This window comes from Monodelphis domestica, chromosome 7 (assembly GCF_027887165.1).
Source record: "Monodelphis domestica isolate mMonDom1 chromosome 7, mMonDom1.pri, whole genome shotgun sequence".
Lineage (NCBI taxonomy): Eukaryota > Metazoa > Chordata > Mammalia > Didelphimorphia > Didelphidae > Monodelphis > Monodelphis domestica.
The window spans coordinates 166,406,805-166,430,910 of record NC_077233.1 but is presented as its reverse complement, the minus strand read 5'-3'; the positions used below and the strand labels follow the sequence as shown (position 1 = coordinate 166,430,910).

At 36.6% G+C, this 24,106-nt stretch overlaps 1 protein-coding gene and 1 long non-coding RNA gene across 2 annotated transcripts in view; one reads left to right on the top strand and one right to left on the bottom strand.

The window, feature by feature from the left end:
* Positions 1–24,106, top strand: part of SLC28A3 (solute carrier family 28 member 3) — a 138,499-nt gene that overhangs the window by 67,861 nt on the left and 46,532 nt on the right. The window contains exons 5-9 of the mRNA XM_007498894.3: positions 14,119–14,210; positions 16,134–16,323; positions 16,996–17,140; positions 21,729–21,842; positions 21,936–22,013. Coding sequence (XP_007498956.2) covers positions 14,119–14,210; positions 16,134–16,323; positions 16,996–17,140; positions 21,729–21,842; positions 21,936–22,013 — 619 coding nt within the window. The remainder of the gene's footprint in view (positions 1–14,118; positions 14,211–16,133; positions 16,324–16,995; positions 17,141–21,728; positions 21,843–21,935; positions 22,014–24,106) is intronic.
* LOC103095341 (uncharacterized) overlaps positions 18,409–24,106 on the bottom strand; it is a 191,908-nt gene continuing 186,210 nt past the window's right edge. Inside the window, exon 3 of the long non-coding RNA XR_470194.3 lies at positions 18,409–18,736. This is a non-coding gene — a long non-coding RNA (uncharacterized LOC103095341). The remainder of the gene's footprint in view (positions 18,737–24,106) is intronic.

Here is a 24,106-nt window from a genome sequence, read left to right as displayed (position 1 = left end):
CTGCAAAGCATGGAACACGATATTTAGAAATGCAAGAGAGCTGGGTCTCCAACCAAGAATCAACTACCCAGCAAAACTGACTATATACTTCCAGGGGAAAGTATGGGCATTCAACAAAATAGAAGATTTCCAAGCATTTGCTAAGAAAAGACCAGAACTTAGTGGAAAATTTGATATCCAAGCACAGAAAGCAAGAGAAACATGAAAAGGTAAATGAAAGAAAGGGAAAAGGAGATAAATCTTATCTTTTTCTTTAAGTCAAACTCTCTTCTATAAGGACTACATTTACATCAAATTATATATATTAATATGTGGGGGAAATGTTTTGTGTAACTCTCAAAAATTGTAGCAACATAAGAGTAGTTAGAAGAAACATGCATAGGGAAAGATTGGGGCATCAAGAAGATTTGGGGAAAATAGGGGCAAAGAAAGGAAAAGGGAGGGGGGGAACCATCGATAATACTAAGATTTACTTCAAGAAATAGGGGGGGACTCAATAGAAAAATCTTTCCCATATAAAGATACACATGGGAAGGGGAGGGGAAGAACTCTCATATGAGAAGGAGAGGAAGAGAGCGTGAAGTGGAATTACTTAAACCTTACTCTCAGTGAAATCAAATCTGAGAGGGAAGAACATCTAGATCCAGTGGGATCCTGAATTCTATATTATCCATTAGGGCAAGAAAGAAAGGAAAATTAAGGAGGGGGAGGGGAGAGGGAATATAAAAAGGGAGGGAAGGAGAGGGGGGAGGGGAAGGGAGCATAAAAAGGGAGGGGCTAGAAAGGGAAGCATCTCAAGGGAGGGGACTAAGGGGACTGACCTAAAGTAAATCACTGGTTCAAAAGGAGATAGCTAAAGAAGAAAGGTCAGAACTAGGGGAAGATATCAAAATGCCAGCAAATCCACAAATGACAATCATAACTTTGAACATGAATGGGATGAACTTACCCATAAAACATAGACAAATACCAGATTGGATTAGAACCCAAAACCCTACCATTTGTTGTCTTCAAAAAACACATATGAGGCGGGTTGACACTCACAAGGTTAGAATTAAAGGTTGGAGTAAGACCTTTTGGGCCTCAACTGATAGAAAGAAGGCAGGAGTTGCAATCATGATATCGGACAAAGCCAAAGCAAAAATAGACTTGATTAAAAGGGATGGGGAAGGTAATTATATTCTGTTAAAAGGGAGTATAGATAATGAGGAAATATTACTAATCAACATGTATGCACCAAATGGTATAGCATCCAAATTTTTAATGGAGAAACTAGGAGAATTGAAGGAGGAAATAGACAGTGAAACCATATTAGTGGGAGACTTGAACCAACCACTATCAAATTTAGATAAATCAAACCAAAAAATAAATAAGAATGAGGTAAAAGAGGTGAATGAAATCTTAGAAAAATTAGAGTTAAAAGATATATGGAGAAAAATAATTAGGGACAAAAAGGAATACACCTTCTTTTCAGCACCACATGGCACATTCACAAAAATAGATCATACACTAGGTCATAGAAACATGGCACTCAGATGCAGAAAAGCAGAAATAATAAATGCAGCCTTTTCAGATCACAAGGCAATAAAAATATTGATAGGTAAGGGTACATGGAGAGCCAAATCAAAAATTAATTGGAAATTAAATAATATGATACTCAAAAATCGGATAAAGAAGAAATCATGGAAACAATTAATAATTTCATTGAAGAAAATGACAATGGTGAGACATCCTTTCAAACCTTATGGGATGCAGCCAAGGCAGTACTTAGAGGAAAATTCATATCCATGAGTGCATATGTTAACAAATTAGGGAGGACAAAGATCAAGGAATTGGAAATGCAAATCAAAAAACTTGAGAACAAACAAATTAAAAACCCCCAGAAGAAAACCAAACTAGAGATCCTAAAAATTAAGGAAGAAATTAATAAAATCGAAAGTGACAGAACTATTGAGCTAATAAACAAGACTAGAAGCTGGTACTTTGAAAAAACAGACAAAATAGACAAAATACTGGTTAATCTATTTTAAAAAAGGAAAGAAGAAAGGCAAATTAACAGCATCAAGGATGAAAGGGGGGATCTCACCTCCAATGAAGAGGAAATTAAGGCAATCATTAAAAACTACTTTGCCCAACTATATGGCAATAAATATACCAACCTAGGTGATATGGATGAATATTTACAAAAATATAAATTGCCTAGACTAACAGAAGAAGGAATAGATTTCTTAAATAATCCCATATCAGAAAATGAAATCCAACAAGCCATCAAAGAACTTCCTAAGAAAAAATCCCCAGGGCCTGACGGATTCACCAGTGAATTCTATCAAACATTCAGAGAACAGTTAATCCCAATAATATACAAACTATTTGACATAATAAGCAAAGAGGGAGTTCTACTAAACTCCTTTTATGACACAAACATGGTACTAATTCCAAAGCCAGGCAGGCCAAAAACAGAGAAAGAAAATTATAGACCAATCTCCCTAATGAATATAGATGCAAAAATCTTAAATAGGATACTAACAAAAAGACTCCAGCAAGTGATCAGAAGGGTCATCCACCATGATCAAGTAGGATTTATACCAGGGATGCAGGGCTGGTTCAATATTAGGAAAACTATCCACACAATTGACCACATCAACAAGCAAACCAACAAGAACCACACGATTATCTCAATAGATGCAGAAAAAGCCTTTGATAAAATACAACACCCATTCCTATTAAAAACACTAGAAAGTATAGGAATAGAAGGGTCATTCCTAAAAATAATAAACAGTATATATCTAAAACCATCAACTAATATCATCTGCAATGGGGATAAACTAGATGCATTCCCATTAAGATCAGGAGTGAAACAAGGATGCCCATTATCACCTCTATTATTTGACATTGTATTAGAAACACTAGCAGTAGCAATTAAAGAAGAAAAAGAAATTGAAGGCATTAAAATAGGCAAGGAGGAGACCAAATTATCACACTTTGCAGATGACATGATGGTCTACTTAAAGAATCCTAGAGATTCAACCAAAAAGCTAATCGAAATAATCAACAACTTTAGCAAAGTTGCAGGATACAAAATAAACCCACATAAGTCATCAGCATTTCTATATAATTCCAACACAGCTCAGCAGCAAGAACTAGAAAGAGAAATCCTATTCAAAATTACCTTAGACAAAATAAAATACTTAGGAATCTATCTCCTGAGACAAACACAGGATCTATATGAACACAACTACCAAACACTTTCCACACAACTAAAACTAGACTTGAACAATTGGAAGAACATTAACTGCTCATGGGTAGGACGAGCCAATATAATAAAAATGACCATCCTACCCAAACTCATCTATCTATTTAGTGCCATACCCATGGAACTCAGTAGTGGTACTCTGCCAAAATCCCTAGATCTTTTTCTTTCTAAAACAAACAAACAAAAAAAACCTTATCTTATCTTAGAATCAATACTATGCATTAGTTCCAAGGCAGAAGAGTGGAAAGAGCTAGGTAGTAGGGGTTAACTGACTTGCCCAGAGCCACAAAACTAGTAAGGGTCTGAGATCAGACTTGAACCCAAGACTTCCTACCTCCAGGCCTGGCTCTACTGAGCTACCTAGCTGCCCCCCCCCCCCAATCTTTTTCCATGGGAACTTTTCTTTCTGTCACACCTCACCCATCCAATTTTGCAGTTTGACTTTTGGAACCCAAATACACAAGGCTTTATTTAGTTCCATTTATTTATTACATTTCTTCTTACTTTATTCAACCTATAATTCTAGCCTGTGGAGCTATCAATGTGTTGACTATCCCTCCCAGATGCTTACTATTCACAAATTCAACAAGCATGCCTTCATTTAAGTTATTGATTTCAACCTATTAAACAGGACAAGGTCATGGAGAGACAGATGATCCCTGAAGCACCGCCCTTGAAACATCTCTCCATTGACCCGTTAATGACTATTCTTTTGGAGTTGGGCAATGATTTCTGAATCCATTGGATAATGTATTCATCTTACTGATATTTCTGCATCTTGTCCAAGAAAAGCATGAGAAATTTTATCAAATGATATGCTGAAACCTAAATATACTTGGTCCACATTAGTCCCCCAGCCTATCAGTTTAGTTTAGGGCTTTCTTGTTGTTGTTGTTGCTGTTGTTTGGGAATGAGGGTGTGAGTAGGAATTGATTGGACCTGTGATTTCAATGTTAAGTGAAATTCCCAGTGATAAAACTTATGGTACCAGTGCAGATCAGTAACTGCTCTGTGACTTCTTACAGAATTACATGAGAAGAACAGAGAGGTCAATTGACTTCCCCAGGGATACATAGCTGGTGTTTGACTTGAAGTCAGATTTCCATGATTCTAAGGCTGGCTCTCAGTCTACTATGCCATGCGGTCTATCCCATTGATCTAGTTACTTTGTCCCCCCACAAAAAAAAAGGCAAGGGACAGCTAATTAGCACAGTAAATGGAATGTCAGGCTTAAAGTCTGGAGGACCTAAGTTCAACTCTGGCCTCAGATATGATCTAGCTATGTGACCCTGGGCAAGTCAGTTAACTCTAGCCCTTGCCATGGATATAAAATAAAGGTTGTTGCTGGGTTTTGTTTTTTTTTTAGAAGATGAGATTAGTATGGCCATTTTCTATTAATGAAATAATACTGACTTTTTGTGACTACTATTTCCCTTTATAAATACCAATTTTCCTTTAACGTGTTTTAGATTTTTTTCTAGAAGAAATAGAAACTAGGTTCATGTTTTACACACTCACACTCCCTATTTCTTTTGAAAAAGAAGATAATATTCACATTCCTTTCAAATTATGCTACCTCTTCTATTCTTCAGGATTTCTAACATAAGCTCAATAATCACATTTTCTAGTTCTTTCATTAAGTTATGATTAAATTCATACAATTAATTATTATCTGCCCATCTCATTTATTTTAAGTTTCCACTTTTTAAAAACTCAGCTTCTTATACTGACAGTTATAATCTCGTCAGCCTTTAAATTTCCTCATCTGTAAAAATAATAGCATTTTATATAGTGCTTTAAGATTTGCAAAGCACTTTACTCATATTATCTCATTGATTTAATTTAATTCTCACAATAGGTGTGCCACACAGGTGCTCTTATTCCTATTTTCTAGGGGAAGAGAGACAGACAGGCAGAGACAGAGAGACAGAGAGAGAGATAGAAAGGGGGAGAGAGAGAGAGAGATCCAGAGCAGGAGAGAGGCAGAGAGAGATATAGAGGTAGAGAGAGAGAAAGATTCATGACAGGGGGGAGAGAAAGACAGAGAGGTACAAAGGGAGAGAGAGAGATGGATGGGTTGATGGAAGGTGAATGGATAAGAAGTTGAGAGAAAATAAATAACTTGCCCTGGGTCACATAACTTACAAGAGCCTAAAGCAGTATTCAAATCCAGAACTTCCTGATTCCAAGTCTGACATTCCCTACATTAAAGCATCTGACTTTCTGTAGGAAGAAGGGGCTGAATTAGATGACTTGGAGTACCAAGTAACCCTTTTATAGTCATTCTCAGACCCTTACTTCCTTCTTCTATATATGACGGATATTCTAAACATGCCAAAGAGTATATAGGCAAGAGAAAAAGATCTTGGAAAGGAAAGTAGGGAGCTACAAAGAAGCTGGACAGTATAGCCTGGAACAGATGGGTTAAATACACCACCTTTACAGACTGAACAGTTAACTTCCCTACTAGGGAATAAGTTGGCCCCAATGGGTTCTGTTCTCCTCGCACCTACCAGGGCTACATTTGCCTATCCCATGATAGAACATTTCAAGCATTTCTCATTTGTTTTCTGCTTTATGGTCATCAGTGGAGCCACAATTCCCCACAATGTATCTTTTCTCCATACCAAAGAGCCAGATTTTCTAATCCTTTGTGCCTCTCCCCATCCCAGGCTTTTTACAGATTTGTCCACCAGATAGAAATCCCTCTGCTGGATCAGAATAAGCTCAGTGCATTTGAATATTTGTACTTCTTGGGACAACACAACCTGAATAAAAACTATTTTCTAATTTATGATAGTCAGAGGCTTTGTGAAAAGGTGCAGGTCAATTAATTCAACAAACATATATTAAGTGACATCTGTGTCCAAAGCACTGTGCTACAGGGGTTACAAAGTCTAATAACAAAATGCCCTGGATCGCCTTTCAAACTGCCTTTGGATTTGAATATCATAGGATTTTAAAACTTAGAGGTGGAAAGGATCTTCAAATAATTTTGTTCAATCCCCTCATTTTACCAGTGAAGAAATCGATACCCCAAAAAGGTGAATCGATTTGTTAGCAGTCTCATGGTGACTAATGACCAAGATGGTCCTTGAATCCACAACTCCAGATCCCGCATTCTTATTCTTACCACTTGATCATTTGATATACTATCAGTGACATTCTGGTAGTCCCTGTTTACCAATATCCCAGATAGACCTCAGACCTAATTCTGAGTTGATCAGAGGTTCCATCAATATAATAAAGGATTTCTTGTTCTAATCACACAATCTGCACAATTTCCTTTAAAAAAAAAGGTAAAATATGATAATATGCATAATTAATCTAAGATTCCATTAATAAAGCAAAAAATATAATAAAATAACCCAGACATTTATCACTGTAAACCATCCACAAATTTGGAGTCAGCGTCTTTTCCCAACTTGGATCAATTTTACCAGGTGTTAAGCCAAAAAATAATTTTACTACTAATTACAGGATTTATAATTTCCATTTTTTTCAATGAATTTGTGATTATATCAATATAGAGAGCTCCCAGTAAGGGCCAACTATTCTATAACTTACACCTTCTCAGAATGTTGCCTTAAATCAAGGGTGCTCTAGTCTAGAGTTCTTCGACCCTGCAGAGATTTCAAGGAGCCTAGGAACTTGATACTTATTACTAATTTTAAAACAGAAGGTAAGAGTTTTGTTTTCCAGATAAACTCATTCCTCTGTATGATTTATGCCAGTTTCACTAAATGTACCAATTTAGAGGGAGAAAGGGGAAGCTAAGTCTACTTAGTTTAGGAGGCAGGTGGGTGGCTTGGTAGATAGAAACAGGCCTAGAAACAGGAGATCCTAGGTTCAAATTTGACCTCAGACACTTTCTAGCTGTGTGTCCCTGGGCAAGTCACTTGCCCCCCACCCCCACCCCATTGCCTAGTCCTTACTGCTCTTCTGCCTTGGAATTGATACACAGTAATGGTTCTAAGACAGAAGGTAAAGGCTAAAAAATAAAATAAAATAAATAAATGAATAAATGAATGAATGAATAAATAAATAAATGTTTTTAAAAGACATTTAAAGAAACCTGATAATTCAGAGTTTCTCTAAAGACATCTCCTGTGTCCTGGAATGGCTAAATAAATTCATAGCAATTGTCCTTTTCTACTAGCAAATGCCCTTAGCCATAGCAAGTGACATCATTGAGGAGGAACAAACATCATGTCCAAGTCTGATCATAAAAGATTAATACAGGGAACTAGCATTCTTTCACTCATGGGCCAGTCAGCATATGAAAACAGTACATTTGCTCACAGTTGTTTGATGACTCAAATCAATGGCCCCTTCCAAATGGGGGTCAGGTTTGGGGACACACGTGTTCCTCAGAACTCTCAGTGTATTTTAATTTAAAATATAAGAATTTTTGAATTTTGAATTTTTTGTTTGAGATTGTATTTTTATAAAAATCCAAGAATTTTGATTTTTTGTTTAAGATTGTACTTTTATAAAAATTCAAGATTTTGATTTTGTTCGAGAAAAGATCTTCAAGAAAGAAGCTTGAAACTTTTATATCCAGAGAATGAACTGTTGCAGAAAGATGCCGGAAAACCTACACTTCATCAAGAAGATCAAGAATGAACTTTGGATATGATTGATTGAACTGAACTTTGATTGAACATTTATTGTAAATGTACACATTTATGCCAAAAGGGACTGCCCCTAATTTGGCTTTCTGTCAATGCGCCTAGCAAAACATTGGTTTTGCTTTATTTTCTTTTCTATTTCCTCTCTCACTATTCTAATTTCTCTTAAAAAATTGAATATCGTCTATATCTATAGTTAGAAGTGCATTTAGGAGTACAAATTGATTATGTTAAATGATCAATGGGGAGACTAGTCTCCCAATGATCATCAGGGGGGATTGTAAACCTTAAAATTTCACAGACTTATGAATGTTAAAAATTTTACTCCACATTGAGGAATCCTCCAATTCCCTACTTGAAATAATTCCCTACCAGATAGTGAGAACTCTACTTGAATGTGAAAACGCCTTGCTATGGGAAGATCTCTACCCCATCCCTACTTGGGACTGCTTTAGGGGAGAAAACTCCTTGCTATGGGAGGACCTCTATTCCACCCATACTTAAGAATGCTTTAGGGCAGAAAACTCCTTGCTAAACAATGAAAGTACTTGAAAACCATACTTATAAAGGAAAGGAGTTCTTTGAGCCATGCCTATTTTTGGAATTGATACAATGGGATGCTAAGTGCCTATAAAGGTGGAGCAACTTGTAAACTACTTAGACCTAAAAGGTGAAAACTTACTCAGAGGTTTTCTCTTAATGAAATTAGTCGACACAGCAGCATTTTTTTCTGACTTACTAAAGAGATTAATCTACTCAGCTGTGAATTCAAAATGGGCTGTCTTTTGGAAAACATCTATAGTGATTGGTAGATGGAAGAACTTAGGGGAGGTGACATAGGAGATTTTGCCCTTAAAAATGAGAGCTCAGAGAAGAGCTGGAACTCATTCTGAAACATTCAGATTGAGGAGGACTCATTTTGAGGAAGACTGATTCTGAAACATTCAGATGGAGGAGGGAGCTGGTGAAAGCAGCTGAGATGATGCTGGCCTGGTGTCACTAGAATCCTTGCTTAGGCAGACCTTGTGGTGAGTGTTAAAAGACTGACTGACTGAACTCTCTCTCTTAAGACTCAGGTCTAGGCCATGTTGGCTTAAGGCCCTTCATACTTATTCCTTTCTTATTCTCTCTCTCTTTCTTTGATTACTCATTGTATTATTAATTAAAATCTCTATAAAACCCAGTTGACTTGGGTATTTGAATAATTGGGAATATTTCCCTGGTGACCACCTTATTTGATTTAAAAACCAAGACACTGTAGTGAAACATATTTTCAGCGGTCAAATTTACTCACCCTCTCTTATATCTATCACAATTTTATATCTTCCACCATTTTAACTCACTACAGTTTATGGGCTTCACTATTTTAAACCTCACATCAGAAGGGACATCCTTTAAACTTACCTTTCATAAGTAGGCTTTCCTCAGTCAATATGTATACAGGAACTCCAGAAAGGGACTGAAGTGAAGGGCTTAAGGCCATTGAAGAGACTATGGCTTCCTATGACCATCTACACTTTCTAAACAAATCAAGTTGGGTAGGATCAGGATGAATTCCCAAGAACTCTGTGTTCTCTCCTGGAGCTTGGGGGGATCTTAGGTAAATTCCTTTAGGCCTTGGGATTCCTTTCTGTCCTGGAGCTTTTTGTGTCTCCTTAGTCATAATGGGAAGATAATATTCCTGAGCTAGGCTCTAAGATACTTCACCATTGCATTCAAATCAATAAGCATATCTCTTCTTTAAGGACGGCTTAGATTTTATCATTTTTCAGCATTCTGTTTTGTTGGAGTTGCTTGTTACTTTTGTTTCCATTGACATTGTTGTAGTCATTATGTATTTCTTTTTCATCTTTACCTTCTACTTTAGAATCAATTTAGTATCAGTTCTAAGGCAGAAGAGTAGTAAAGACAAGGCAGATAGGGTTAGGTGACTTGCCCAGGGTCACACAACTAGGAAGTGTCTGAGGCCAGATTTCAGCCCAGGTTCTTTATCCACTGTACTACCTAGCTGTCCCTATTATTTTCCTTTTTTTTTTTAACTCTTACCTTCTATCTTAGAATCAATACTGGGTATTGGTTCCAAGGCAATGGTAAGTGGTAAGGGGCAGGCAATGGGGGTTAAGTGACTTGCCCAGGGTCACACTGTTAGGAAGTGTCTAAGGCCAGATTTGAACCTTCTGTCTCTGGGCCTGACTCTCAATCCACTGAGCCACCCAACTGCCCCTCCCCTATTATTTTCTTGATTCTGTTTTGATACAAATTATTTAGTCCCTGGGATACTGCCCCTAGAAAAGAGCCTACAATGGCTATAATCCCATCTCTTTCCTGCTATGGTCTTTCCAGCTGTGAGAAGACTACAGACAGGAGGCTAGAGTACTGACTTGTTGCATGCTGTCACAATGAGCACAGGACTGACTGGCCAGTTGACAGCTCCCCTTACTTCAAATGGAAGTTTCCAAAAAGCTGGTCAGAACCTTCAGGCTACCACAAGACCAATTTGTAGGGACAGGGACAGGTTCCAAGGGCTCATCTGTGACTGCCCTCAGTCTTCCCAGTCCCTGCAAGGGTTCTTAACCTTTTTTGTGTCCTGGACCCTTTTGGCAAACTGGAGAAACCTAAGGATGCCTTCTCAGAATGTTGTTGTTTTTAAGTCCATACCTGAAGGAAACACTAAATCTCAGTTAGCAGTTAGAAAAAAATAGAGATGGTCATGGACCTCATGAGCCCAACTAGTGCCCCTGCACTGAGGGGAGTAAATAAATGCAGCATATGCTAGGTGATTGGGGCGCTCTCTTTGAGCCTTTAAATTCAGCCATAGCTCGTTAGTCCAGCTAATCCATCCGTAAGAGAAAATTACAAATGGAAAACAACAAATAACATGAATAAATTCTTTCTATGCTGAAGCTAAATTTCAAAATTGATCATAAAGTACCTCCCTACAAATCGAGATTATTTCCTTCTTTTTGCTTTTGTCTCCTGACTAGTACAGTAGCAGGCAGAGTCAGCATTTAAATACTTACTGGGTAATCTGTAACCTCCAGGGGATACCCTAAAATCTCTGATTTTATGACACACGAGACCCTACTTTCAAAGTTTGTCAGTATATCATTTGAAGTTATCAAAAATGAATTGTGATTTTTGAGATTTTTAAGGGGGCAAATTTCTTGATAGCCCTCGAGATAAGTGACGATATTACAAAACCAAGGCTGAGTAGCATTGCCCAGAAGCCAAAATGTTCTCATCATGTAGCAAATTTCAAGGGCATTTACCCAGAGAAACCTGAGCTTCTTTTCCAATTGCATTTTTCCTTAAGATTCCTTGAAACACTGTAAGACCCCAGAGGCCAAGAAAGCCCTGTGAGTGGCAAAGAGGTACTCATGTTTCAGCTAATGTTTATGGGAAAACACACCAACAGGATGCCTGGAATCATTTCTGATAGATAACCAAACATTGGTAATATGTTTCTAGCAAGATTATGTATGAGGTACACAAGGGACAAAAACAGACACATTTGGAAGTTTTCTTTTATCCTTTGAGATTTTAAGAAATTGGTTTGAAAATAAATTTACCTTATAGTTATAAGATGTCACAGTTATCCCTGTCCCCCCAATTTTAACATGTTCCCCTGATGGTCCTAATACTAATACTAGTTAGCATTTATGTCATATTAAGGTTTTGCAAAATGCTTTGGTATCACAGTGGATAGAGAGCCAGGCCTGGAGTTGGGAGGACCTGGGTTCAAATTTGGCCTTAGGTATGTGACTCTGGACAAATCACTTAACTCCAAATGCCTGCCTTGACTCTGCCCTTCTGTCTTGAAGTTGAGACTCTAAATTCCAAAACAGAAGGTAAGGGCTGTTTTTTTTTAACTAAAAAAAAAAAAACAAATATTAATCTCATTTAATCCTCACAACAATTATGAGATGGAAGTGATATTATTATACCCATTTTATAGAAAAAGAAACTGAGAACAGAAGTTAAGTGACTTGTCCATAGTCACACAACTTGTAAGTAAATTGGAGCAGATTTGAACTCAGGTTTTCCTAATTCTAGGTAAAGAGCTACATATTTAATTGGAGAATTAAAGCAGAAAGGGATGTCAGAAAATATTAGTCTATAAACTCCCTTCATCAGTACAAAAGGGTGCCTCATCTGTAACTCTGAGATTTGAAGAATTGCCTAGAGAAACTTTAATCAATCATAAGATCATAGAGCTAGAACTAGAAGGGACCTCAAAAGTCATCTAGTCCAACTATCCTCACTTTTCAAATGAGGAAACTGAGGCCCAAGGTGGTATCATAAGTGCTTATTTAAACCCAAGTGATCTTACTCTAGAACTATTAATCAAAATTTTCATTATAATGCCTTTCTACCCAACGTCACAGAAATTATGACAAGACCTGAACCTACTTCTTCCTTACCAAAAGGTTCAGCTCTGATTATTCTACTGACCTGGCTACTACGTATGCTTTCTAGAATAACAACAACAACAAAAAAGTGTCTACAACAAGATAATCATTTGAAAACCTTTCCTAAGTGAAAGATTGGAAACACAATACTCAACCACAATTGTATTTTTCCTCATACCTCTAAATTACACTTGTAACATAAACAATGCCCCCTTACCATTATAGAACCTATTCTTGGATTTCAGTAAAATTTTCCATATTTTTTATTCAATATGAAAGGAAACCATAGAATTTTATATGTACATAATAATGAGATTTTTCATAAAGAAACATTATTTGGAAACTAAGTACATTTATCAGAATAGAGTCAAATAAATTGGTGTGATCTTTGATTCTATTGCTAATTAACCTATAGATTAACTGTCTTTTGGACATACTCATGTATCTTGTTCAGTTTCCAGTTTGTTTACAGTGTCTGGGCATCTTCCCTATCTGTCCATACACCTAGATAGCCCTCCCTCCTCATCTCCAACTCTTGGCTTTGCTGTTTTCCTTCTACTCCTTCCTTTTTTTTTCCAAGTAATATTTTTGTTGTTTAATATTTGTTTTCTGACATCTTGTTATCCAAATTCTCTTCTTCCCTCCCCTCCCAGAGATGGCAAGTAATTCAACATAGGTTTATATGTATTATATATAAACTCTTATGCAATACTTATTACCATATTCATTATGTTATGGAAAAAAGACATCACACTTATAAAAAAAAACTCATGAAGTAAATAAGGAATCCTTTCCTAATCCAGCTTCCTTCAATCAATTATTTCTAATTTAATCTTTCATATAACTTATCTGTAAACAGCTTTTTGCATGCTGTCTCCTATATTAGACTATAAGCTCCTTGAGAAAAGGTACTGTCTTTGCCTTTTTCTTTTTTGTATCCCCAGCACTTAGCACAATGCCTGGCCCAAAGTAGGTACTTAATGCTTATTTCCTGATTGTTTCTTGCTTTGATTTGATTGCGAGCAAAATTAGGGGTCCTGAATCACTGAGGCAAATTGTTATAAATGGAATTAACTAGTTGTTACAAATTAAATTAAATGGAATCAGTTTTGTAAGAATAGCACAGGCTTCTTTCAGGGTTCACTGAACATTCTGTAATTTCATTGATTAGAAATGATTCAATTGCAGATTTAAATTATCTCATCTTTCACTGGGGATTTAGTTGAATAAAAAGGGTTTTGTTCCCAAAATTCATTGATTGGGTTTGAATTGATAGGAATTATTCTTCTAATATTCCATTTTCAAAATTTTCAGATGCATCATAACACTCAATTAATAAAAATTCCATACGTTTTCCACCCTACCTTGACCGCTTCACCAGTCTCTTTCTAATACACATATATTTTACCACTATTACTTTGGAAAATTTCAGTAGGATAATAGTTATTGGACAGATATCCCCCAATTTCCCCTGGAGTATTAGCAACCCCCGCCCCATTCTAAATTTATCTCAGTTGTTGCTTTTACTTAGATGACATTCATTTTTAATAATTTATTGATATATTTTGTTTTTATATATCACCATAACTTTCCATACCATCTCCCTACTTTCCCCTCCCAAAGAGACATCCCTTAAAATAAATAACATTTTTAAGGCGAAAGAAAAGAATGACCTAACTTATTGATACATGGAATGTGGCCATCACCTGCTACCTGTAAAAAGGATGTGGGGACTGGGGGCAGGGTGGGGGTGGGGGGTGAGATGAGAGTCATTTATTTCTTTCCATTTAAATTCTTTACCTTGTCTCTTTTGGCATTTTCACAGGTACCTGGAAAAGAAATATGATGCGACTTGTGACTTCTTAAGGAAGCATAAAGTTGTGGTCCAATATATCATCTATGGCGTTTTATTAGCAGGTACTTCAATTGGGAGGGAAATAAGCACCTTTTTTCAAGTTTCAATGGAAAGGTTGGTGTTCTGAATGGAATGAAATTTCTGCTGGGTGAGGAAAATTCTTCACTTGAGCTAGAGGTAAAGAAAATTCAGCCTATCCTTCAGGCAATCAGGGACTTAGTCAAGATGCTCTTTGCCACATAGGCAAAGCATAGGGAAAGTGAATACAAGTTGTTCCCCTTGAAATGCCCAGTTTATGGGGCAACACAATGTAAAAATCATTGAGGGGGATGTTTCCATGCTTTCTGGCATGGGCTCTGAGTTGTAATAATAGTTTTGGTGGCAATAATATTGCTTTACTTCCAAGACAAAGAAATTGGTGGGAATTCTTCCAATTACTCTAAGGCAAAGCAGTGGCCATCATTATTCAGCAAACAAGTCTACTAAGTGCCAAGCATTGTGCTAGACACTGGGGATACAAAGATGAAAAGAAAACTCTCTCAGGAAATATGTGAGTAAATACAAAATAGAGGCAAGGTAAATTTGTGGCTCAGTGGATAGAGCACTGGTCCTAGAGTCAGGAAGACCTGATTTCAAACTTAGATTCTTAAATATATTAGCTTTTGTGACCCTGGGCAAGTTATTTAACCGATTAGTCTCACTTTCCTCATCTGTAAAATGGGGATGATAATAACAGCACCTATCTCCAAGGTTTGTTATGAGACTGAATTAGATAATATGTGTAAAGCACTTGTAAACCTTGAAGTACTATATAAGTGCTAGGCATTATCATTATCATCAGGGAAGGGCTTTATATAGAAAGTGGTACTTGATTAGAGATTCTAAGAATGGAGAAGAAAACAAAGAAGGTGAAGGTCAGGAAGGAATGCATTCTTGGCATAGAGGATGGCTACAGCAAATGCTAGATATGCAGGTAAAACAAAAACAAATCTGGAACATGGAGATGGCAGGAGGTCATTTATTTTATTCTCAAATAGGTTTATACCCAAACCAGTTCACACACATGAAAAACTCCTGAGTTTTGTTTTGTTTTTTGAGGTTTTTTCCCAGATTGCATGATGGTCGTTTTCAATAATCATTTTCTGAAAGCTTTCCTATTTTCAAGTACTTCCAGAATAGAATACTGTATTTGACTTTTATGGTTAAGCAAACCATAGGTCTAATCGTATTCTACTTAGGGCTTTCTCAGTCACTCTGTTCTAATGACCTATTCTCTCCTCAACTTCTCTTCACCCAACAGTGATAATATACCAAGTTACACCCCTTAAACCTACGAATGATCAAACAGAAAGGTCCTCATGAAGAATAATCATTCGTGCTTTGTAAAGTCAAAATGACCACCTTCCCCACCTTTGCTACCTTTTAGGAGTTCACATGCTGAAAATAAACATTAGAAAAAGTCCCCATTTACACACAGAGTTTATAATGACAGAAGCATCTTTTCTTAACAAGAACACAAAATATAGTTATCAAATATATGTATGTATATTTATATATCTAAGATATAGTTATCAAAGTTCTAAGTTAAAACTTATAATGGGTTATTGACCCCTCTAAGAGTGTTAGATTAGATAAAATTGGAAGCTACTAGATGAGCTAAGAACTAACATGAGTTCCTCCCGCTCTGAACCTCTATATCAGAGCCTCCCATATGACTGAGGACTTTTTCACACTTCCTTATACTTTCCCACACCCCCACACTTCCTTTAAAAAATTGCCTTTGATTTTTCAGAACTGTTGATTTGGAAGTGCCCTTCATGTTGCTTTTGTCAGCTCATTTTGTGAGTCTTGCTTGTTCTAAACATGAAAAATACTAGTTATGGCCCCACTCTGCCTTGATTAAATCTCTACTCATAGGCCTGGTATGGTTGCTTCCTATTCACTGTATTTGTGATGAATAATGTGTTCATTTCTTTCTTTGACAGGCTATTTGGCTCTAGTGATTGCAGCCTGTGTGGTAAACTTTTATAGAGCCCTCCCACTTTTTGTCCTCACGGTTGTTGCCATTTCCTTTGTTATTTGGGACTACGTGATAGCCAAATGTGAAGGTCATATTGCAGGGTTCTTGTCTCCTGGTGGCAGAGTCCTAAACAAACATTGGTTCTGGTTGAGGTGGTAAGTATGGAAAATCTTCATATTGTTCATAGGTGGGATTTTAGTGTGGGGTCACATATGAGTCAGGACTTTCCTGAGCTCAAGGTTTTCCCAAATTCATATTGTTGGGGTTAAGGGGTAGAATTCTATGCTAGTAGTTCCCTACCATGATCACACATCCAAACCCTAAAGATGATTAGATGCTAGAGCAGTATCCCAAGGGAAACTGTGGAGAGCACACCATTTAGAGAGCTTTAAGTCTGGGTCAGGAAGCTGTCCTCACTTAGAGGTAAAAGGCTAGACTGTTGACCTCTTGAGGCCTCTTCCAGTTCTCTGATTCCGTAAAATAAAATAGTGGTGTTATTCTTTCTATATCCAGTGACACACTTAGGAAAAGTCAACAGTCATTGGGCATCTCCTTTCCTGATTCCTAAGAATAAGATGGGAGATTTCTCAACTTAGATTTCTCAGCTCTCTAAGTGATTTCCTCATGGAACTATACCTATAGAGATACTGTTTGTCCATCACAAATTCCTCCTATTTGAGTGTGTTAATACTGTTGGCATTAACTCAGTGTTTTGGACAAATTATCAAATTGTCATTCCCCAAGGCAAAATGAAAAGTTCTTTAAACTTTGGCTGTCATTTAAAAATACATTGAGTCATCCCAACAATCTTCTTTCCTTTTTCTTAGGTTAATGTGGATCTTGCTGATTATAGCAGTCATTTGTTGGCTAATTTTTGACACAGCCAAACAGGGAACCCAGCCTTTGGTGTCCTTTGGTGGCCTTGTGTTCTATGTTCTCCTGATGTTTATATTTTCTAAGCATCCAACTAGAGTAAGTACTAAGGAAATCTTCACATTCATTTTAACCTCTCATCTATACTTCCCTTTATGACATTACATCTGAAGTAGACATTTGGGTACTTAAAATTTTTTTTAAATTTATTTCCTTTCTTATCCTACTCTCATTTCCTAATGACTCTCCTTTCATTTCTTTCCCCCAACAGAATCCTTCCTTTTAACAAAAGAGAATAATTAAGTAAAAGAAAAACATGGATATGGGTTCTATAGCTATACCTGATCTTGTATCTATAAACTGTGAAGCCTGCCTGCTTCAATATTTTCCCTAATGGATCCATCAAACCCCCCCCCCAATGGAACCTATCACTTTTGGATTAAAAGTCCTAAGCCAATATATAGTTCAACATCATAGATCTTGATTTTTTAAAAATCCTAATTGCCTACATTTGAATATTGAAATTGTTATATTTTTGTTGTTCTAAAAACTCATTCATAATATCCTTAAAACTGCTTTATTAGGGGGCAGCTGGGTAGCTCAGTGGATTGCGATCCAGGCCTAGAGACAGGAGGTCCTGGGTTCAAATCTGGACTCAGACACTTCCCAGCTGTATGACCCTAGGCAAGTCACTTAACCCCCATTGCCTAGCCTTTACCACTCTTCTACCTTGGAACTAATACACAGTATTGATTCCAAGTCAGTAAGGGTTTAAAAAAAAACTGCTTTATTGACAACCAACCACATTTTCAATTTCTATTTGGATGAGTGAGAGGATTGCTTTTAACAGAGTGAATCCCCAGAGCACATATTATCACATAATCAATAAATACTAGGAATTTTCACTCCAGGAAACAAAGGCTTTGCAGCAAACCAAATTCTTCCATGTAGCCCTTGACTATCACAATCATTGTCTGAACTATTTCCCACCCCAGAACCTACAATAAAAAATGTAAAAATGTCAATCAGTGCTATTTCCATGGTTCTAAATTGTGGAGACCATCTACTCTTGGTATAGTGAAATAGGAATAAATCATCAAGAATGAATTTCAATTCCATTATTCTCAAAGAGCTTGGTACTCTGGGTGCGGGAGGGGAAGAATACTGGACTTGGAGAGGCATGGGAGCCAACTTCATGTTCCAGGAATTCAATAGTAGACTATTTACTGCCTATGTGACCTTGGACAAGTCACTTATCTTTTCTAAACCTTAGATTCCTCATCTGAAAAATGAGGGGGATTGTAGAAAATGCTTTTCCACATCTAGATATGACCTTATAAAAAGTTAGAGAATAAGACAAATGTAGGCAAAATCCTGACATAGAACATGAGGTCTGCATGGTATCAGATTGGTGTCAGAATGAAATCTTTAAGATGGAAGTGACATGTTAGTTAGGATGCCAAGCAGCAGTTCTCCTTTATTAAGGATTTCCCTATTTTTTCATTTGTGTCCATCTGTTATCTCTCACTTCTACCAGCCACTTCTAGTGATATGTCTTATATCCTTCTTTTGATGTAATCCATCTTTGCTGACAGTACAACAGAATTCACTTCTGCCATGAAAGTTTTTCATTGCCCTTTGGGTCATCTGTAATTCTGATTCCACAGAAATCATGATGTTCCTTGATCCACAGCCCTAAAGCATAAAAGGGAAAATATTGGTGTTAAAGAGATGGATTTTTGCAGAAGAGAACAGCTTGGGATCCTGGTAAAACACTGTGCAGCCCTGACAATGCAATCCAACCAAATCTCTTCTTCCTATTCTATTCAGTTGAATAGAATAGAACAGGGTTGAGTTACAGCTAGTAAGTGCCTGAGATCAAATTTAAACTCAGGAAGAATGAGTCCTCCTCCCCTCTGGCCTGGGCTTCTCCACTGTACCAAGCTATTTGAGAACAATATAATTGAAATTCAACCTTGATGATCTGTTCCTATTTTACTATTAATGGATGTAGCCATCATCCTTCAACTTCATGTCATAATCTGAGCATTAGACATTCTTCATTGTTTTTGCTTTCTTCATTTACTTTAATTTTGCTGAATGGCTGATCTCGAGTGAAACAATGAGGAGGTCCAGTGGTGATCCAATCAGAATAATCTCTTTCACACATAGGAAAATAGTCAGTCTCAACCATCCAGAGGAATCCCTCTACTACATGTACTTCTCTTTTATTATGGCCTTTACCAACAACAGTTGAAATGAGCATTTTCTGAGAATTATACATACAAATCTATTACCACAACTTGCATTTCCTTTTAATTATGTAATAAATTTAATTTTGAATTTTCAAAGAACATTGTTCATAACAATGGACAATGCCTTTGTGTTAATAATCAGAGGAGTATTAAATTCAACTCTATAGCTGCATTTTCATTAAATGCATGTTTTTATGTTGTAGGAGAGCCTTTAAAACTTCATTTTACTATAGGTCAAAAGCTTTCAGGGCTTGGAGGATGGAAACAAATGGTTTGCCTATAAAATATTCTCTATAAGATTCTTCAATTTTGGGGGCAGCTTGGTAGGTCAGTGGATTGAGAGCCAGGTCTAGAGATGGGAGGTCCTAGGTTCAAATCAGGCCTCAGACACTTCTCAGCAAGTATTTTAACTCCCATTGTCTAGCCTTTACCACTCTTCTGCCTTGGAACACAGTATTGATTCCAAGATAGAAGGAAGGGTTTAAAAAAAAAAAGATTACTCAGTTTTGTGACTGGAAAAAGGACCCTGATACTAAGCCTCAAATCAGCTGCAAACTACCACTTATTCCCTTTTCATATTTTCAAGAATTTCCTCAATTTATGAATAGACTGTTCTTTTCCATATCCTGTAGGGGAAAAGAAATAGTTCTTGATCTTTTTGATCAACATGACATTTGTGATGTTTTTCTATTTTGGTATCATCCATTCTTTGGGAATTATTTTAATTATGTGCAGTTTCTACCTTTATTCATTCTTCTAACTTTATTTAAATTTTGTCTTTTGTTGTAACTACTCTGATTTCATTGGCTTTTAAATGACTTCCATGTTTGTGTCCTGTCATTCCCTATTGGTTAAATTCTAGTCAGTTTCATTTTTCTTATATCTAACTTTTCTTTAAAGAAAGAATAAAGAAAAAGAAAAGAAAAAATTTTGGGATCCTTTTCATTTCTCACCATGATGAAACATGTTTTCTAACATTTTCATCCTTCTAGCTTTTCTTGAAGTCATCAGGTTTCACCATATATTAACCAACTTGAGGAATTTTAAGGGTATTTTTTAACAAAATGAATGTTATTGATATATTTTTTGATCACCTAGCATTCATTCCCTTCACTCCCACATCGCAGGAATCTATCCCATATGAAACAGAATGTTGTTTAATTTTTAATATTTCTCTACTTATCCTTCATCACGTTGGCATATAAGCTGCAATTATCTTAATCTTTTTGCTTATCTTCACCATGAGTAAGTACTTCAAGGCAAAATGACCAACATAACCTGAAATGAATTGCTTTTAGTCTTTGGATGTAGCCACCACTCCAATTACTTTTAAAAACACAGGGTCACCTTCATCCCATGAGTCACTGGCAGAAATGCTTCTCTTCCTATCTAATTACCTCAATGTTCCAGATGTCCCATTAATAGCTTTTCTCTCCCATCCTTGAATTCATTTACTGTTTCTCCTAATGTTTTTATACCTTTCTGAACTAATTCTTTTTTGCTTCATCCAAGTACTCAAAGTGGCTTGTTCCCACATATTCAAGCATTTACGAGAGAGAAAGAGAGAGAGAAACGTATTGCTCTATACATTAGTCATGAATTGCCTTTCCATTTTCAAGACAAGAGAAATGATCATGCTTATATGACAATTATAAATGAGCAGAAAGTCAGGTTCATTCTCAGTGAATCAATGTGGGGTTTTCATTCATTGGTGTGGAAAGGTACAGTGGTGTAGTGAGTACAGAGTTAACCTAGCAATCAGGATGACTTTAAGCTTCAGTGCCATTTCTGACACATACTAATTGTATGATCTTGGACAAGTTTCATGAACTCTCAGGTAAGGCCAGTCAGTAGCAGAACAGTCAATATACATTATCAGAGGAAGTTTCTTTCTCCATATTTCCTATACCAATACAATCACAGATCCAGTTTGAAAATACTGTACTAAAGATATGCTTTTTATGTTTAAATTCTAAACTAGTAAAACAAATTTTGATTTTTGAGGTACAAATTTCATGATGGCTTTTGGGTAATCAATAACATTTGATAATAAAAAAAATGAAGGTTGGAATCAATTACTCGTATCAGATTGTTGGTGCCAAGGTTAGAAATGGTCTCAGTAAGTTTATCATTTCTTGGGACTGCAATCTTGAACTTTGGGGAATCCAGAGGAATTTCATACTCCAAAACTAATGGCCTTGTTTAAGAAAGGTCCCAAAAAGGTTAAATCATGTCAGCCACTCCATGTCAAGTTCTACCAGGGTCACTCCATTCCTTGACAGTTATTCTTTTTGGCCCTACCAAACAAGATAGTTGAAAGTCATCCCCACATGAGTTTGAGAATGAAAGATGTCATCTCCAGGAAGGGCTGAGTCCCTTCATATAACATTTCTGTCCTAATAACAGCAAAATTTATGTCCTTTTATTCATAGGTTTTCTGGAGACCTGTCTTTTGGGGAATTGGATTACAATTTGTTTTTGGTGTTCTTATTCTAAGAACTACATATGGATTTGAAGCTTTCAATTGGTTGGGGAAACAAGTACAGGTAAGGTGATCCCAGAGGGTTTTTCCCTAGTTCAACAAGCATCTTTTTCAATGATTTTGATTTTAAAGTAACTTATTGATACCTTTCATCTAGACTTTCTTGGGGTATGCTGACTCAGGAGCCAGATTTGTCTTTGGCGAGAAGTACACAGACCATTTCTTTGCTTTTAAGGTAGGAATCGTGTGTGTGTGTGTGTGTGTGTGTGTGTGTGTGTGTGTGTGTGTGTGTGTGAAGAGCTATCAATTTATTTTGTTTTCCTTGATAAGAATTCACTAAACTTAAGTGATTCCTGTGTTTTCATGACTTTTCAATGACCATATTTTTGTATGTATTTAAAACTTGCATTGAGTGACCAGCAAAGTAAATTATTTTCATCTTATTGGATTTCTTTTATGTTTTGTATGCAAAGAGACACTGGTGGTAGGCTGCCCCTTTTCTTTCTTTTTTTTTTAATTTGGAAATTACCAATTCCTCTTCCAGAATAGCTATTCCATAAAGAACAGTTTCAAGCAATGCCATAATTTGATTATTAAATTCAACAGCCCCTCTAAAATCCACTCTTTTGGCTTGCCATTTCTTAACTAAAAGGGTATAAGGCTTAGCTTTAGTCCTCTGGAACCAATGTCAACTCCTGTGTTTGATTGGATTTTCTTGTCATCCCTTATACCATTGTGTATATCATATGTACTCTTCTTGTATAGTCTTGTGTTACCATGGTATATATTCCTCCTACTATTCTGCTTTCCTAGCTCTGCCTCACATCATTCAAGAGATTCATTATTCCTCTGTATTTGACTATTAGTTATGGCATAATAATATGCTAGGTGACTCATTGGATTGAGAGCCAAACCTGGAGATAGGAAGTCCTGGGTTGAAACCTAAACTCAGACATTTCCTGTATGACCTTGAGCAAGTAGTCATTGAACCCTCTTTGCCTAATCTTACAGCTCTTCTGCTCACACAGTATTGATTCTAAGAGATAAGGGATGGAGTTTTGTTTTTTTCTTGTTTAGCCCATCCAATTTTTTTTCTAGCTATGATTATTTTGGCACAAATAAGGCTTTTCTTTCTTTCAATGACCTGCTTGGAGATCTAAATCAAGTAGTGAAACAAAAGGGCATAAACAGTTTAATAACTTTCCTCACATACTTCCAAATTACTTTCCAAAATGCTTGTACCGATACACAGCTCCACCAACTATAAATTAGTGTACTTGTCTTCCAACAGCCCTTCCACTTTTTTTCAGCTTTGGCAATTGGGTAGATGTTACAGAAATGCCTCAGAGTTGTTTTACTTTGTGTTTGTCTTACTATACGTGACTTGAAACATTTTGTATATGGTTATTGGTGGATTGTTTTTCTTTTCTTTTTGTTTCTCGTTGGACTTGTGATTTTTTTCATTTTAAGGTACTTTAATGCAAATTGACACCTTCTCTATTGGAGAAGGAAATGTTGAACCACACCAGTATATTTGCCAAGAAAGCCCTGTGGACAGAGGTTCATGGAGTTATAAAGAACTGGACATGACTGAAATGACTGAACAATACCACCTTCTCTATATTTATTAGAAAGTGCCAAGGACGGGACAGCTAGATGGCTCAGAGCATTGAGAGGTTCAAATCTGGACTCAGACACTTCCTAGCTGTATGACCCTAGGCAAGTCACTTAACCCCAATTGCCTAATTCTTCCTACTCTGTCTCAGAACCAATACTTAGTATTGATTCTAAGATAGAAGTTTTTAAAAACCCTGAAATATATTTGGGGAAGTATGTCTCTCTCACTCCATTTTTCCCTCTCTTGTGAGGACTCTCATAGAGAGGACTCATAGGAGAAGCTTTTTTTTTTCAACTGGACACATTCTCTTTTGGTTTTCTTTGCTGGAGTGGTTTATCATTTCCTTCCCCAGCTCACTTTACAGATGAGAAAACTGAGGCAAATAGGGTTAAGAGACTTGCCTAGCTAGACAGCTAAGAAGTATCTGAGTCTAGTTTTGAACTCAGGAAGATGAGTCTTCCTTGCTCTATGCCTAGCAGTGATAAACTTGCAAAGCAAAGCACTATATAAATGGTAGCCATCATTATAACCTCCCATCCTAACCTGGCAAAGGTTGACTGATATTGTGATAGTAATGAAGACCAACTTTAAAAAATCTGTCTTGTCCTATATTAATAGTCATACATGTGAGGGAAAACTAGTTCTCATCCTACTGTGTTAAATTGGTGCTAAAATGGTTTACAATAATTAGATCAACTACTTTTTTCTAA